The 18,356-nt window shown below is 38.3% G+C and overlaps 1 protein-coding gene across 4 annotated transcripts in view; it reads right to left on the bottom strand.

Annotated features, from left to right (window-relative positions):
- The window catches only part of LOC116992041, a 361,926-nt gene that overhangs the window by 245,750 nt on the left and 97,820 nt on the right, over positions 1-18,356 (bottom strand). For all 4 annotated transcript variants that reach the window (XR_004416977.1, XM_033051167.2, XM_033051165.2 and 1 more), the window contains one exon: positions 15,832-15,950. Coding sequence is in view for 3 of the 4 variants with exons in the window: in XM_033051167.2 (XP_032907058.1) it covers positions 15,832-15,950 (119 nt within the window). In the remaining variant the exon portion in view is untranslated. The remainder of the gene's footprint in view (positions 1-15,831; positions 15,951-18,356) is intronic.

Genomic DNA, 18,356 nt, shown 5'->3' with positions numbered 1-18,356 from the left:
CAGGCAACTCTCTTAGGCAAGTAAATCCTTTCATTTCTATCTGTGTATTAAATTCAGGAGAATCAAGTATTTATTCATAAACCACAGACAAGATCTGGGATAAAAAAAAGACTACCAACATTACTTCAACTGCAATGAACAATGTGCTGGACATTTGCACATACTTATTAGCAAGACAACAGAGAATGCTAGCTCTGCTAATATTGCTTTTCAGCATAGCTTTAGAATAATGATTTTTTTAAAAGATAAGTTTGATCTGTAATTCAAATCACACTGTATCTTTGATTTGCTACCCCCTCCTCCCCTCACACTCTCTTTTCTCCTCCCTCCCCCCCAAAAAGCTTTATATAGAGTGGCTGGAAAGCAAAGTAGGGATCTATGCAGACACTATCCATCACATTTCTGTCTTAATTGAATGACACCAGAATGAGATCGATAAAATGTAACAAGAGACAGCTTTGCATTTCCACACTCACTTATTCTCTCTCTCTATTACTGCCAGCCATCACCGTGACCAGAAAGCCTAAGTATTGGCTCTGAACGTTGCTGCCAAGCAAGCTGTTAGTATATGAATAAACTTGTCAGGAAAACAATAAAACTTACAATACTGGGAAAGGCCAAAATGTCAAAAGGCTGCTGCAAGCAGCATTAAATATGCTGCTTTTAAAGCTGAACTACAGAAACATACGAAGAGTTTCTAAATAACATGGGCACTGGCAATTCTTCAGATATTATTCCCCTCATTCCCTCAAGACATGTCTGTGTGCGTGTGTGTGACCGTCTGACATGCAGTTGTCGTGACCTCTTGGCGCAAATCTGCAATTTCAACAATAAGCCCACACCAGCTGTGATTTCCCTATGTTCAAGGATTCTGAGATCTCCAATGCATTATTGATAACCTCGTTGCTGTGCTAAAAGCAGAGGCTGACGCACTCATAATCCCAGACTTTTCCTGAAAAGCTCCAGCTTCACATACCAATCGATCATGAGAAATAAATGAAAAAAGCCCATTTCAAAACCAGGCTGCACTTTGAGTATTGCATCCATTTCAGTATGCATGCTAAGTAAAAATTTAAGCTTTTTTCAAGCTCTTTTTTTCCCTAACCTTCAATTATGATGATCTTTTACTCCTGACCCTGTTAGGGTAATGCAAGACTATCAGGACCATAATTCAGATGTCAGCTTTGGAGTCACATTTATATTTAAAGTGTACATTGCTTTTGTAGCTAAACTCCCCAAGCAAAACCAGGTATTCTGCTAAGTAGTAAATGAGGTAGTTAATAGTATTTAAAAAAAAACAAACAACACAACACGACAAAAAGAAAAGGAACAAGTTCCATCAAGTGAATACAGTAAACAAGATGACTTATAAAGACAGGAAGAGGAAAGAGTTAACAGTAAAACTGCACAGGATACAGCTTTAGTTATGCATAATTAGGAAACTCCTGGAATCTGAAAACACAAGTATCACCAATTTTCTGGTCTCATTTTAGTACGTAAAGAAATGCTCAGACGTTGCATCACAGGAAATATTCTCTTCATGTTTCAAGACAGACTGTCATATTTCAACTTGCAACACAATTAGTTATTAAAAGAATTGCTGTACAAGTACAAGCACTTCTGCCAGGCACTATTAAAATCCAGCTGATGAGACACTTGGCCTCTTAGCTTCAATACATAATTCTTCATGCCTGGTTGACTTTGTTGCATTGTTTCTTCATCATTACGTCCATGCTCAGTCTTTTTTTTTTTTTTCCTTATCTTTTCTTCAAGTACCAACAAACAGATATGACTTAGCTGGAGGTAGGAGACTGAGACAGCCATGACTTCTGAAAATAGAAATATTCCTCAAGTCATCCCTATTTAACAAATTTATGCATGCAACAACTTTAGTTTCAGTTAATTTTTGGTTTTTTAGAAAGTATATTTACAAAGTAGACCCAAAAGGAACTAGTTTTCAATAATATACCCAATTTAAAACAAAATTACATTATTGATCACTAAATAGGTGGTATTATTAAAAGTATACTGAAAAAAAATCTGTACATATGTCTCATCTTTCAGAATAGTATCAAAACCTGAACAGAAAAATAAAAGTAAAATAAATTTTAAATTTGATGATTGTCCCCTGAAGTTACAGCCACCCAGATCAACCAGGACTTGTTCAGACTAATACATTTTCTTTAAAAATTACTGCTGAAAAGCCAAAAAGTACTGAGGTATGATTGAAAACTTCCAATCACAGAAATCAGAACTGCAATGTCAGATAATGCCTTATTAGTATATGGTTGATATTAAGTACTAGACACCAAAATCATAGAATTTGCCAGAAAAGCTGACACCATTCACTGAAGGGAAGTAAGCTGGAAAGTCCTAATGCCACAGTTTCATGGAAGCAACAACACTATGACCTCAGGGTGCCTACAAAGTCAGTGAGAAAAAATTGCCACTCTAAAAGGTCAAAAGAAGGATGCCCAGAGTGTCTTGGGAAAAGCCCAGATTAGATGCTCAGTTTGGGTAACAGAAGCAGGATGGTGTGGTTGCCCCTCTGGAGCACTTGCACTGCTGTGAAGAGCAAACTGATCAGGCAGAAGATACTTTACCCTGGTGCCCACTCTATGAAGGCAAGGAAAACATGACATTTTCCACATGCAAAAGGGGCAGTGCAAACTGGGGACTAAGGGCAATAGGCTTTCTTCCCTCATCTTTCCTTGTTTGGATCAGTGGACAAGAACCACAAACAGAAGAAACACATCAAGTACAAGCTAGACACTATTTATGACAAGTGCTATATGAATTACTCAAGATAGCTCCCAAGGATGTCAGAAGAAATGGAAAACAATTCTAAGAAAATTCTAATTTACTTCATTTTTAAGTTACATTTAGAATATCTGGGATTTCCAAGAACACTTGCAAATTTCACTGATTTCCATTGGAAGACAAAGCCTTCTCCTCAATCAGTTCCATCCGTGTGGTAAATTTCTCAGTAATTTACAATAAAATGTTTTATCAAATGAGTCTGTATTTCATCGTAAAACATAAAAAACCCATACATTTAATCCCTCATCAACGTCAATTTACAGAAGTGTTGTTTTGTTCTCTAATAACCTACATAAGCGTGTTCAGCTATCATTCAAAGGTTGTCTTTGCCATGAAGACTATCCCCCTCCCCAAAGAACTGTCCCTTCATTTTCTTTGGTTTTCAGTGTGGTTAGTTCAGCAAAAATGGCAGCCTAAGACAACACTATTTCAGGCACTGACAAACAAATGCTGTGGGCAGATTCTCTGGCAAGATTAAATTCACATTTTTATACCACAGATTGACACTGTTCTGTTTAATTCTAGTGATCCTAATTTGATCCTAATTTTTCTCCTCTTCCTTTCATTTACTTGTGAGGAGATAATGTTTACCTGAGGTTAGCTTATTATCTATGTTGAAACTCAAAATACCTAAGTTTAGAACATAAAGTCTGTGTAGGCACTGCAAGGGAGTAGCTGCTTTCCCCCAGAGGTCAAACTCAGAGCACACAAACATAGAAGTTTGTAGTCCAGCAATACCATTTCCACATTCAAGCAAAACCAAATAACTAAATTTTTCTATCTCCTTTTTCTCAAAGTTTTTTTTAAGGGAGAACATATTCTTAAAAGTTCTGTCAAAAAGAGGTAACAATTTGTTTTTAAAATTTAGTGACTCTAAAGATTTATTTAGATAATACTACCGTGACTGAAATATTAAAATATATTAATAAATATTCATTAATATAGAAATAGAAAAAATGTCAAGCATAACTCATGACAAAAGATGAAAAATACCACTTCAAGGATTAATAAATCATAATTTAAAAAACTTTCTGAGTGTACTTGAGATTAAAGATAAATAAAACTTTGTCAGCAACCACAGAGACAATATTTTATCCCTGGTGCAACTCTCTACCAATGAAAGGCACCATTCTCTCAGCTTAGCAATACAAGATTCGACAGCAGAAAAATATGGATAATTTGTGAAATTATAAAAGCTTAGAGACTATTTCCTGCTATATTTTGAAAACCTTTTGGCTTTTAATAATTTTTTACCAATTTATTCTTACAAGGCCACTAGAACTCACATTAGTAGGTCACTAGTAGTCATTTTGATATCTAGCTTTACTATTCTACTATGGTATATGATGTTAAAAATATCAAATTTTGTGACATATATTCTTTTCTCTTTTTAAATTCTTAGAAAACATAGGAAAAAAATACTTAGGGGAAAAAAAAAAAAACCTTAGAAAAAATAACACATACAATCTGTTTTTTCCATAGTTCTTGTATAAAAGAACTAAAGTGGCTAATATATTTATGTATCATTAAAATAATTTAGTTTGGAGAAACATGGATAAATAATGATCTGTCCCAAATACCAGTTACATTAGCAGGTGGAAAATACGATGAACAATTCTGTGGTGTAATTCTAGCCCACTGAAAAAGAACCTTCTTTTTAATCAAACATACTCTAAAGTCACAGGAGAGAATAAGGGGCTTTTAACTGATGAAACAAAAAAAAAAATCCAGATTTTATAACATAACTGCTGAGTAAGTTACTAAGAAGTACTTTGATATGAAAAACTATTGTTTTACCACATGAATCAATTAACACATTGTGTTATTAATGTTTCTTTCATATCAAAATGACTTCAAGCTCTTAAGTAAATAACATATTCTTTCAGGAAAAATCATGCCAGAAATGTGTTTGTTATCACATTTTTATAAATCATACCAGAAAGCTGTTTGTTATCACATTTCTATAAGGCAGTTACTGCATACACTACAGAAAAAAGTTTGGCCCAACACATTACCACTAAGCACATTTATAGCAAAGGAGAAATACAGAAGAGGCTTGAACTTAATAATGTAGGGCCATTAATTAGCAACAAATGAAAGAAAAGCAATAAAGTGATTTTGTCACCAATTACTGACAATGTGCCTAAGTACAACCATTAATTTTGGATAATATAAACCCATAAAATTAAGGGACGAAAACTATTTGAATCAATATCTCTTGCTAATCCCTTCCCACTAATTTAAATACTTTCAGGAGTATGAAAACATTTGAAACTTTTAAACATTGTAAGAAAAATGGAAAAACATATGGTTATAATTTCCTATCTAAAAGTTGCTGGCTTTTGCTTTGGGGCTCTTTTCTTTTGTGGCTGAAAATAAGGAAAACTAAGGCAAATACCATTGTGATTCTTTGGAATTAACATAGTCAAAACATTTGGGTTTTTTACAGTTTTCCTCCTGTTTCAAGGAGTTTTCATAAAAGGAAGCCTGTTTAGGAGAGCCAGAAGTATCAATGCTTAGTATTTTGATTAAGGAATCTCCACTTTATTAGCAATATGCTGACACAATATTAACATCAAGGGAGTGTGAATTATATCCTTGCACTCATGTGTTCCCAAAAGAAAGGACAAGACCCCCAGCAAAGCCCCATCTCCCAGCCCCCAGCAGAATTCCCAGCAGGAGCATCCCGCGCTGGCTGCCATTGGCGGAGAGCAATGGCCCGGCAGATGTGGCCACAGCTGCCTGGCCTCACGTCCTCCCTGAGCCTTCCCAGCACAAGGTCACCCTGCTGCACACCACATTTAATCTGTACAGCCACTCAGGGCGGCCTCCCGAGCGCTGCCGACGCTCCGCGCCGCTCTGAACGCCCAAAACTGGTGATGGATGGATGGATGCATCCTCAAGGCAAAGTTGTGCAAAACTCTCCTAAGGCTGGGGATGACTTTTATTAACCAATGCACTTTCTGGACTCTCTTTTCCCTCAGCACTTTCCACTCTCCAGGAAAGCAAAGCAACCTTTTGATCAATGTCGATAGGAACTTGGGAAAGAAACTACAGGGGGAACAGCTCCGCGTCTCCCAAAAAGACCCACCGAGGAAACTTACAGTTTAATCAGCATCCATATCAATTCATAAACCTCGGGTGCTAGAGTACAAATAAACACTCTAAAGGGTTTTAGCTGCAAGGAGATAAGATCTCTCCCTGGGGAGACGGCTAGAAACTGCTCCATTGCCTTTGTGCAGACTACTGGAATGTGCTTGCTTTTCATTTCGGTCTTTGTGTCTGGCACTCAGGCCTCACAGGCAGTGTCTTAAGCCATGCAGGGTCAGGGCAAACAGAGAACTGCATTCATGGACAGATCAAGTTTATGTGAGAATCTGCTCCTCCTGTGCCCTCAATTTCCATTTGAATTGTTAATAAAATCTCAGCCTGAAAGCACATGATCCCATCAGTGGGGAAGTCATGCAGAGAATCCTCTAGCTCAGAAAAACAAAATTTCTTTATCTTTTTCATCCTCCTCCTACATTCGTGGGAATTATGCCATGTAACCCCCCCCTCCTAAAGTAACCCCCCTCCCCCAGCACAACACCTGATTGCCAGCCCACAGCTTGCACTAAAAAGCAGTGGGGGAAAGAAGGAGAGAGAAAGAAGAGAAAAAGATGCAGGAACAATGCTCAGCAAAATCACAACCACAATAATTGCACCTTCGTCGCAATTTAAACGCTCCCAGACACCTCCAGGCAAAAGGAAACACAAATACTTCAATTTTTAAGTTAATTTCCAACAGCTGATAACACCAGCTGCAGGACTTTCCCACAGCTTTATGACACTGCATGAACTACAGGGCCACAGAGATAATAAAAGGTCACACATAAAGGAAAGAACAGAGCCATACCCCAATTAACTTGGTCTCCCCATGCAAAAATTGTACAGGAACAAGAGCTGATATTTGCTGCAGGCACCAGACATGCTTCTCCTAACCTTGCCATGGTCTAACTGGGCCTCTTGTTTCTTCTGCCTGTGCTCCTTGCAAACTGGTTTAATATTGAACACTTTTCAGAGGGATGGGCTGGCGAATGAAAACATGAATTTCCTGCTTGCCCTTTAAGGTGGGTTAAAGGGGGTGCTGGTAATCAATTACAGAACAAAAAGCAAAAGTGACACTGAAGATTTTAAAAACTGGGTGTCATAAAGTTTACATGCTGTTGTCTAACCAAAACACACTGTTTACTTCTTCCTCAAAACTGTTTTTTTTCTTTTGAAGGTACAAAATATAATAAAATAAAATTAAAGTAAAATCTGTGGGAAATACAACGACACAGAGATTGATGCAGTTTTCACTTGTTCTTTAAAGCAGCACTTCAGCCTCAGAAAAACAATAACTGCACTAAATATACGATGGAATTTAAAATCTTGTGGTTCTGAGTTTTGCATGCTCCCAACCCTGGCCTCCACTCCCTCCTCCTCAGACTCATTTGGAAAGATATTTCTGTTTGCAGTAATCACTCGAACAAGGAAAATTTTAAGGCTGAAGCTGAGTGTCAGTGACCAATCCTACTCATCATTTCACTTACCAAGGCTTCCTTTTCTGCCTGCTGACCACAAAAGACTTGATCCTTGCAGGAAGTACAAACTCTTGGAAAAGCAGATTACACCTTTGCCTACCTCTGAACAGTGCTTGTCCGAATCACTACTGCATACCATTAATCAAAGGATACAATTTTTGTGATAGTATCTCATACTCAAAAGCTGATTTTAAAATAATACAAGTATTTCAAGGTTTCATAGCAGGTGTTGAGCATGGACATTGCTATTACATGATGATTTTGTTCTAGTCTAGATTTCACACATTTTTAGGTAGGGCTGGTGGAATTGCTCCTTGGGAAATACAGCCAATGGATAAAGCCCTTAAATCTGTTCACCAGGTGTCTGCACATAGGTCATGGGTGTTATTAATTACTTTGTTAGCCACAAGTCCTTGAGCAGTGTATGCAAACATATTTGACCCTGTGACACAATTTTTAAGTGACCGATAGGAGCAATCACCATTCGTTATTCACAGTGCCTGACTGGTCACTTAGAGCACAAAACTGTGCTCTTTTCCTGGCTGGGGAGAAAAGGAGGCCTTTTCTGCCTGTTAATTCTCCACAAATGCTTGCAACTGCCTAAGGACTCAGTTAAAATGCTTTGTTCAAGTGGGACTTTCTAGCAAATACTTGTTGCAGGTTGGTTTTTTCCCCACATGACCTGGTGGCTTTGATTTCACTCTATAAATCCCTGGAGAGCTGCAGAGGGAACAGAGGATGAGCTTCCTCACACCAGTATATGCACACTCACAGAACACACCAAATGCCATGTGGAATTTACAATTTCAACTCATCCTCCACCCATGTGACAGGATTTTACAGGCCTTCTTGCCCAAATGACCTCTTCCTTTTTTACCTGAGTATAAACCGAGAGAACTTCCCTTCAGTTTTATTTTTTTTTGTACAGTCACCCTCTCCTCATTCAAACACTTCCTTAAAACTCCTCTCTTGGATAGTTTATTGATGCTCACTCATATTTTTGGATACAGTGAAAGCTGCCAAATCACACCACTAAATACAAAAACTGAGAGCAACTGCAGAGCAGAAGAATGTCCTTTCATTAAATCCACACCAAAACTGCAATTCAGTGTGCATGTGGGTACAGGGAGGAGGAAAACATAGTAGCAGGAAGTGGCATAAAAATTATTCATCATGTATATACAATTCAGAGGTAAAATCTGTTGACTTTATCCAATTTATAACAACAAATCTGTCTGTTCTAATAGGTTTTTGCCATAAAATAAAGCTAAGAGGAAAGGTGAAGAAAAAAAATGGCAGAAAACTAACCTCATCTTATAAAAAGAAGGCAGGTGTATTAAAATGCAAGCTCTGCAAAACAATCTGTTAAAATTCTCACTTATTTTCTCCCAGGAGATTAAAGTGCCCATCTTGCATAGGGAATCATGAAAAATGTAAGATATTTCACAGTAGAATTCAGTAAATTAACTCACACCTTGCAAGTTCTAGCTAAATGCCTTAACTGAAGAGACAGCTTTCTCCAATATCTTCCTATTTCCTACATCATCTTACATATATACATACACTAGGTACAGTATGTATTCCCTGCATGACCATCTGTGAGCTTAAAAAGGTCCAAAATACTGAGATGGATTGGTTTCTTTTTGGTTTCGTTTTTTTTTTTTAATGTAAGAGAACAGTAAATGTTTATATTGATAATGTACTAGAATTAAATTCTTGGGGTTCATAGATTTATTTTTACAGGAGTTTGAGATCGCTATCTAGGCAATTAACTTTGGTACTTCATGAATCACTAAACTGTTTTCTACAAAATATTAAGATTTACAATGAGTAAACCCCAATAAAACATCAGCAAAATAAGAATTATCCACTCATTTTAAATGATGTCCTTGTAACACACCAATAAAGTTTTCTAAAATTAACTTTGAATGTTATTTTGTCAGCTAATAAGCTGATAAGCAAAACACATCTCTTCTTAAGGAGCAGAATGCAATCAAAACACACAGTCAACAGAGTTTGTCTTTCAACAAAATCTAAAGCACTAAACAAATGTACACAGAAACAACAATGCTACTTAACGCCTCTCCTCTTAGAATACACTTTTTTCCTGTCTTGAGTGTATGCAGAAGCAAATTAGACTTTACATCAAGTGGGTGTGAATTTTCATGAGTTTTGGCAAAGCTGATAATTCAGCAGCAGCAAAGCCAGAGCCACCTGTGTGGCTCAGGTCATCCAAATCTTGGCCACTGTGGCCCGCTGTGGACTTCCCCTTCCATGGTTTTGTCACCTGTGTCAGACTCTACTCTGCCCAGGAAATGTACACAGTGTGACCAAGGACAGGGATTAAAATACTAATTGGCATAAGTTTGAACACATCTTTTGAAATGAGATTACAGACTTAATTAAATCCCACTTTTGCCTTCCCACTGGTGAGGGTGTATCTTTGAATAACAAAGCCACAGCTAAGCAAGTTGTTTGGGATGTTTTTAACGATATAACTATTTCTTACTGCAGAAATAACATCTACATTTGAGTTCTGTCACTAAAAACAATCTAACTTTTGCATTTAAACTGGTGTTCATGAAAATGAACATTTGAAAGTACTTATCAAAATTTACACTGATACTATTTGAAGTAGATGTTTAGATGTTGGGGGGGGTGTTTTCTTATAAATATTTTCCTTTACTTTCTGTAAAAAGGTGGAGGAAAATTATGTGCTTATTAGTACCCACTAAAAAATGAACATGCATACAGATGTTCACCAGCAAATACAACAGAATTTTTTTTTTTTTTGCTAACATGTCTTAAGTATGTTTAACACCCAGGATATTATTTTATTAATTCTAGAAAATACTTAGAAGATTGCCTGTGGTAAAAAGCTGGGAAAACCCAATACCAATGCATCTGTGGAGCAGCCAGTCACCATCCTAGCTTGCACATTTTCTTCTGTGAGCTCAAGCACAGTGAGCCAGCCTGAAGCTGCAGAGGTATAAACCAAGGAAACCCAATAAAACAGAGTGAGAGAGCAAAACTCTGATGTTACTTCTCTCTGTTCTTCATGTCAGCTGCCCAGGGTTGGAGAGCAAAGGAGAACAAACAAGCTCATGAGCACCACTACATCTAAAAGATAGCAGAACTTTTGCAGGATATGCATAAATTGAGCCTCTACTCCACCACATGATCAAAATTCAGTATCTTTATTTCAGTGGCAATGTCCAGTATCTCTAATGTAACTGAAAGCTTCACCTGATATGACTCAGGTCTGGTTTAAACAAGTGAGCTTTCAGGAATAGATGCAACAAACATCTTTTTCATTCTCTCTGTTGTCATTGCCCCTCCCCTGCTGGGGATGGTGAGGCCCTGTACCTGCATGTACCAGCTGTGTTTGCACTGCCAACATTGCCCTGGCTCTGCTGGCATTTCCCTGATCTGCCTTCATCTATCCAGCATGGATGGGAGAGGCAACCAAGACCTGTGGCTTGTGGCACCTGTGCTGACAGGGTCCTACATACCCCAGGCACACCTTGATTGTGTTTCCACAATTCTCCAACTCAGCTGAGTGTGGCAAGACATGAACTTGCTCCTGTTTCATGAGCTGCTCCCTTTTAGAACAACCAATAATGCTCAATGCACTGCCTCTTTCCTCTATGTTTCCAATAATATGGCAATATATTTTCTTATAGATTTGGAGAAAGAATGTGCCAATGAGGAAAAAAGATCAGAAATCTAGGTTTAGTTCAGAGGTCTAGTGAGTACATATTTAAATTCATTACATAACTATTTATCCATTAAAATCTGGAGCTGGATGAAGACCAAAGAGGTTGGAATTTTTAACTTTGAAAGATAAGTATCTGGCACATGGTATCTTCAGAGGTCCTGTGTGATTTCTAACTTCTGTGCTGACCAAGCAAGATTAAAAAGTTTTTTACAGTATAAGGAAACATCCTCAGCAGTTGAGTATTCCTCCCTCTTTGAAGCTCTTCTCAAGTGCAAAGCAGTTCTGCAATTTCTGCTGTTTGTTACATGAAAGAATTTCAAATGGGTATTAAATTACCTCAAAATTATCAAATCAAATCAATATATATACATTTATAGTGAACAGTGGCAGGCCTGCAGTATGAGAAGCATGAATAGCAAATCTGATTTTACAAAGTATGAAGGGGAAGCAGGGGGCAGTTGAGTCATTATCATCTGACACAGTTGATATAGCGAGAGGTGAGGACATTACCGAGAAATTTGGTCTTGCAACACCTTATGGTCCTCAGAAACTTTGGTGATTATGGTGGGTGCTCAACTCAGAAGGGTTGATTTGCTGCAGCAAAATACTAGAGAATTCTGGTTTTCCCATCTAGAGGAATACCGAAACCCATTGCAGGAAGCAGCAAACCCTGGAAGTGTACTTTAGGCTTATTCCCTCTGGATGCTGCTCTGTGACCAGCTGGTCTCAGATCTCTCCTTGCCAGCAGCACCACTGCAGAGATTGGCTCCCACTCCCCTGGTGCAGGTCCTCTGGAGGTGACAAAATCCTGCCAGGATTATGGCTAAACACATCATCCTGAGAAGTTTTATAGCTCAAGGTTCATTATGGTTACTGATAGGTGTCAGCTTTGTGGTTCCTCTTTGGGGACATCTTCAGGAATCTCTTCTCAAGAGCTATCTCAAGGAATTTCTGTGGTAGCACAAATTCTATAAGCCTGTGATTAAGGCAATAGCGAGTGAAGTTAGCACACCTACTCAAAATTGTACACAAAAGGTACAGTAGGAAACAAGATTGTGCAGTAGGAAACAAGATTGTACAATAGGAAACAAGATCAGATGATAAATCACTTCTTAGTGCAAATTTTTAAAAGAAATGAAAGAAAGGAGAAAAAGATTCACTAAAGTGATCCAGCTAGCTAAAAGCTTGAGCAAATAGGAGTGATAGCCCAAGAAATGGTTGCATCCAAAATGCATAAGTCAAAGGGGGCATAAATCTAGGAAGTTAAAGTAAATAAATGGCACCAAAAGTACATAAGATTTTAAAATTAAATCAGAAAATCAAGTGTTTAATTCTGAAGGGAACAGCGTGTGCCAGAGTATTGAGTTATACATTGCTGTATTGAAGAGTAGGTCAAGATCTTATCAGCTCTATTATGAGGAATGTCAATAAAAGGCTGCACTATGATAAAATGTTTAATTAAAAATGAACATTGTGAAACAGATGAACTCTTTGTATTATACAGAAAAAGAGTCAAATGGATTGTGTTCTGTGAGTCACAAATTGCAATGAATAAATTTCCCTCCATCAAACATTCTTATCACTACGAAATCCTGTATTAAAAAATGGATTTACTTATACTATATTTTTTTGCAAATTAGTGTAGGACTATACCTACAGGTTACTTCAAATACTTGAACATCTGGAACAACTGTGAGGAGAAGAACACCAGGGTCTTGTTTTATTGGTACTTTTTCAGGTGAGTAAGTGGTTTGCTTTGTCAAGTTAATTAACAAAGCAAAATATTAATACTGGTTCAGTGAGTTGATCCAATACTAACAGGAAAAAGCAAGACTCAATATTTTGGTCCATTATTTACATAATAAATATGTGCTCACCATGACTGCCCTAAACATCTCTCACAGTTCAGCACAGAAGGTGACAAACAATGACACCAGGAAGAGCACAGATAACTAAATGCAGCAGCACCCATGGTAGACAGACATCATGGCTCTTCCCTGGTGAAAATACTTCACCCCCATCCCCTCTGCAATGTTAACCACCTTAGTTAGACATGAGGCAGTGCCAGAGCAGGATTCTTATCTATGAGAGTAAAGGCGAAGGAATTCAAGAAGGAAAATAGGTTTTTTACACAGTTTTAAAGGAATGATGCAAATGCAGGGGCATAAAATGATAAATTAGCACCATAGGGCTGGCAAAAAATGGCTTAGCAGCTTTGTAGCCTTCTGTCCCAGCATAACTTTCTGTAACAAAGCAAAACAGAACATTCATGTGGATGCTTGGACCAGAACACATAGAAGATTTTTAATATCTCTACACCCAACAAACTTCACACTTCACTTCTAGCTTCAAACCTCCAACAGAACACACAGATGTATATGGACACACACACTGCATAAACTGTACTTCTCAAAACCCAGCCCAAACTGGGGGAGATTTTTAATGAAAACCACTGTAAAATTCCTAAAACAAGGTACACCAGTAGAATCAAACTTCCAATAGGAGCTGATGAACCTGAGATATTGAAACAGATAAATTAGATATCAGATGAGAGCACACTGATTATTTCATATCTGTCCCTTTTTCAGAAGCAATTAATACTTGCATTAAGAAAATATCTCAGAGTCAAAAATATCTTTGGTGAAACATTCATGTTTTTGAGAATCAACATTTAGCTTCATATGCCACACAACAATTTTAATATACTCTATGCCTGCACTACACAAAAAGTGGAATATATAAAAGAAAACAGCTCCACTAATCTGCTGATAGAAAAAAAAAATATTATGTAGAAAACAAGAATTCTGGTGCCCTTTAGCCAAAGGATTTGTAAGTTATGAAAGACCTGCAAGTAGCACATGCTCCAGCTGTGGGAGTGTGAAAGAGTTTATTACTATAGTAAAGATAATACTAAAGTACATCTTTTCATCTGTGGACAGAGATAACTTATCAAATCCAAACTGCTAGTAAGGGCAAAATCCACAATATGCACATGAAAGAATTTGCTGTCTCAGAAACTGATGATATTAAAGAGCAATTAAGTGATCTAGTCTTCCTCTGAGTTAAGTCTTGTTTCTTGCAGTTCTTGCATAATATCATCTTATTTGGGTTAATAGGTTGCTGTCCTATCCCTTGGTAAGTTGTTCTGAAGTCCTTTATCTTTTCATCAGAAACTGTTTCCTGAGATTCAGTCTATAATTACCCATAACAGTACTGTCATATTTAAGGACAGAAAAATATAGGTATAGAAGCATGTTTTCCTTTGAGCATAAGATATCCCAAATGAAGTACAAATAAACTTCAATAAGAGAGAATTATTACCTAAGAAGCAGATTGGGTCACAATATTAAAAACTAAGTCCTCAGAGGAGGTCTAGTTAGGGGCAAGGAATAGAACAAATCTTTCACCAGGAGCCAGTAGAGATTCCCAGGGTCATGGCCTAGATGAAATTAAGAGAAAAACTCCTACTGGTTTCAATGGGGCCAGGATATGGTGCCCATATTCTATCCATAGTATATCATCACAAATGTAAACTACAAATGAAGCATCATGAGGTGAGGTGCCTGTAATTCCTAGTGTTTTCATCCCCTGTAATAGCCAAGACCTCTCCCTGAACTCCAACAGAGGCAAATTAGTTCCACATGTCAGATACTGACCGTAATATTTTCCCTTACACTTGGAACACAACGAGGGGAGGCAGTACAGCAAAGACCAATTAATACATTTCTTTTTTGTGAAATAATGCACAACAGAAAAACTCAGAAATGATGGCACTCACTCGAAGGTTGCTAGCTCATGAAGAGCATAAATAGGAAAAGAATCAATGCAAATGAGATAAATTAAGCCCCCCTTACTGTACAACACTTTGCTAGTTGTTGCTTTGCTTGCTTTGTTTCAACCCTTCCTTCCTTGCAGGTCTCATGGTGCCCCTCATTTCCAACATCACCTTTGAATCTGGGATGGCAATCTATCACAACCCAAACTGAACCAGTCTTTACACTTTTCTGAAAGAGAAATCTAACATATAGGATAGGGCTGCTAAGCATAGGCAACTCATGCATTTTGCATACCCCAGAGTATCCTGCCAAGGGCTCAGCTGCCATTCCAGATGGCTGTGGGTCTATTGCCTGCTTTGTGTCATATTTACCAGTCCCATGTTTAAGTAACAAACTCTCACCTCAATATGTCTTTTACCACCAGTGAGAAAATAGTAAAAGAGAACCAAGGTCTTTAGGCAGCACCTACTCATTGCACTGCACTTTAAGCAGAATTTATACATAACAATAAATAATAACAACAATAACAATAACAATAATAATAATAATAACAACAACATGCAAACCTTCCTCAAATCACTCTCCTGTAACATTCTGTTAGGAAATAATCCTGGTTGTGGAAGGCTAACTGAGATATGCTCTTTCTGATGGCACATGCACAGGGACTACAGAGTGCACCTGTAGTCACAGGTAACAGTCACAGCAGCCCAAGAATGCTTTGGAACAAAACTGTGACACTGTGAATGAGAGCTCATGGAACATTGTAGCCACTACAACACCTGGACTCATTAATTACTCTGTTGGGTAAACACCAATACAGAGGAAGCCACCAAAACCAATGACAAGCCAAGGTGAAGTCAGACCTGGAATACCTGCCTGACTTTGCTTATATTAAGCAGAAAAGTGACTATGAAGAAGTTCATCAGGCTTTGTGGAAAAGAATGAAACCTACCTCATTCTGAGAAGCCTCTCTCCTTGCCAGTACTGCTCAGTGCTGAATGTGGCATCATTCAAGAGTGCAGCATCACAGCAGACAGAAGCTGACATCTTGGAAAATGTTTCTTTCCAGTCCTGTAAAATAAAACCAAATCACAGTTCTTTCAGAAACAGACTCTTTAAAAACACTGCACTGTAAAGTGCCAAGATTATTCTAATTCAAGTCACCCTTGTAAGTTCAGTGTTTCACAAGCAAGAAAAAATAATTAGAAAAACAACAACAAAAACAAATGGAGAAGCAAACAAAGACTCTTTCCCCCTCCTCAAGCTGGCAAACTCGACTTCAAGAGTTCAAGCTTTGTTTTTCATGGATTTTATTTACAAACATAATAAATTGCCTTTCTTTGAAAAACTGATTTTCACCATTTAGAAGCAGAGGATTTACAATAGTTTAGAAGTAAAGCCAAGTAAAAATTTGTAATCTTTCATGTATTTGCCAAGTATCCGGTGTACAATAGAATGTTGACTACTATAACGGTTTCAAAATACCCCACAGAACTATTTATTGTGGAAAATTAATCATTTTTTACCAGTTTTTCAACTAGACCACAGCACTGTGTGCCACATCCAGTTGCATCTTGAGCACCTCAAGGGATGGTGGCAATACCACCTAATTGTAGAAGTGGGAAGATAAGCACTGTAGAATTAGAGAAAAGTGAAATAAAGAGATCAAATTGATGGTCATATCACTGGAATTACACTATTTTTTTCTGATAAAGTATTAATCAAAGTGGAAACTGCTCCTAAATCCACACAGACTTGTATACAATCTGTGAAAGGGAAACTGGATAGGGAGGAGCTGATTATTCTAGTGCAAGCTGAGACCACAAGAAAGACAAAGTCAATTTAAAAAAAAAATGTACAAAATATATAAACACTATCTTCAGGCATTCTCTTTTCAAAAGGTTTTGAATCAAATTCAAGATCATTTGTAAACATGCATAACTTCAGTTGAGTGACAATTGAGTTTAAAAGAGACTAATACTTTATTGTATTAAGTACAAATTACTTCCTATCTCTCTTACTCTCTTTGTCTGGAGCAGCAGAGCCCCACTAGCATCCCATTTTAATTAAAGGTATGCAGATCACAGTTAAATTACATCATTTTAAGACAAAGACAAAAGGTGTTGCAATAAAGTGTGGTTTTTTGAAGTTCTTTCCGTGATTGAAGACAGAAAATAAATCTTTTTCAATAATCTGTTCTAAGAAGTTTGTGAACCAGGTGCCTACTGACAGAAATAAAATATTTTTCCTTATAATTGATCTGAGATGAAATAACTATTTCTACAAGATAAATTTCTTTTTCAGCTGAAAGTAATACATACTTTAGGTATGCACAAATACAAAGCAAATGATCCTTATATAATATAAATCCCTTTAATGAATCTCAAATGGTAAATTATCATAGAAGATCCTGAGTTGGAAAAGGACCTCAATGATCATCTCATTCCAGCCCCCTGTCATGGGCAAGGACACTTTCCACTACACCAGGTTGCTCAGAGCCCCATCCAACCTGGCTTTGAGCACTCCCAGGGATGGGGCAGCCACAGCTTCTCTGGGCAACCTGTGCCAGTGCCTCACAACCCTCACAGGTAAGAATTTATTCCTAATCTGTAATTTAAAACTGTTCTCTGTCAATTTGAAGTCATCCCCCTTGTCCTTGTAAATAGTCTTTCTCCATTTTTCCTGTGGGCTCCCTTCAGGAACTGAAAGGCAGCAATTAAGGTCACCCTAAAGCCCTCTCTATATTCTCCCATCTTTTTCCCCATAGCAGAGCTGCTCCATCCCTCTGATCCCTTGGTGCCTCCTCTGGGCTGGCTCCAGCAGCTCCCTGTCCTTGCTGTGCTGGAGCCCAGAGCTGGATGCAGCCCTGCAGGTGGGGTCTGAGCAGAGGGGGCAGAGGGGCAGAATCCCCTCCCTGCCCTGCTGCCCACGGGGCTCTGGGTGCAGCCCAGCACACGGGGGGCTCTGGGCTCCCAGCACACGGCCGGGGCATGTCCAGCCTCTCAGCCACCAGCACCCCCAGCTCCTTCTCCAGGGCTGCTCTGCCTCTGCTCATGCCCAGCCTGGATTGGCACTGGGGCTGCCCTGACACAGGTGCAGCACCTTGGACTTCATCTTGTCGAGCATCATGAGATTCCCATGGGCCACTTCTTGAGCTTGTCCAGACCCCTCTGGATGGTATCCCATCTTTCAGGTTGATGTCATCTGTAAAACCTGCTGAGGGTGCACTCAATCCCTTTGTCTTTATCATCAATGAAGATATTAAATAACACTGGTCCCAACGTGTTTGTCGTGTCTGGGTACCTGCTCACATGGGTACAAGACTAAACCAGAGACCCATGGTTCCAACCATCAGACAGGGACACACTGAAGATGAGATCCAAACATGAAAACAAGCCTGACATGTTTCTAATTGGTTTTCTCTATTAGCACACACACATATCTCCACACATAAAACCATGCACAAGTAAAATTATT

This window comes from Catharus ustulatus, chromosome 2, assembly GCF_009819885.2.
Source record: "Catharus ustulatus isolate bCatUst1 chromosome 2, bCatUst1.pri.v2, whole genome shotgun sequence".
Lineage (NCBI taxonomy): Eukaryota > Metazoa > Chordata > Aves > Passeriformes > Turdidae > Catharus > Catharus ustulatus.
This window is presented reverse-complemented; position numbering and strand designations above follow the sequence as displayed.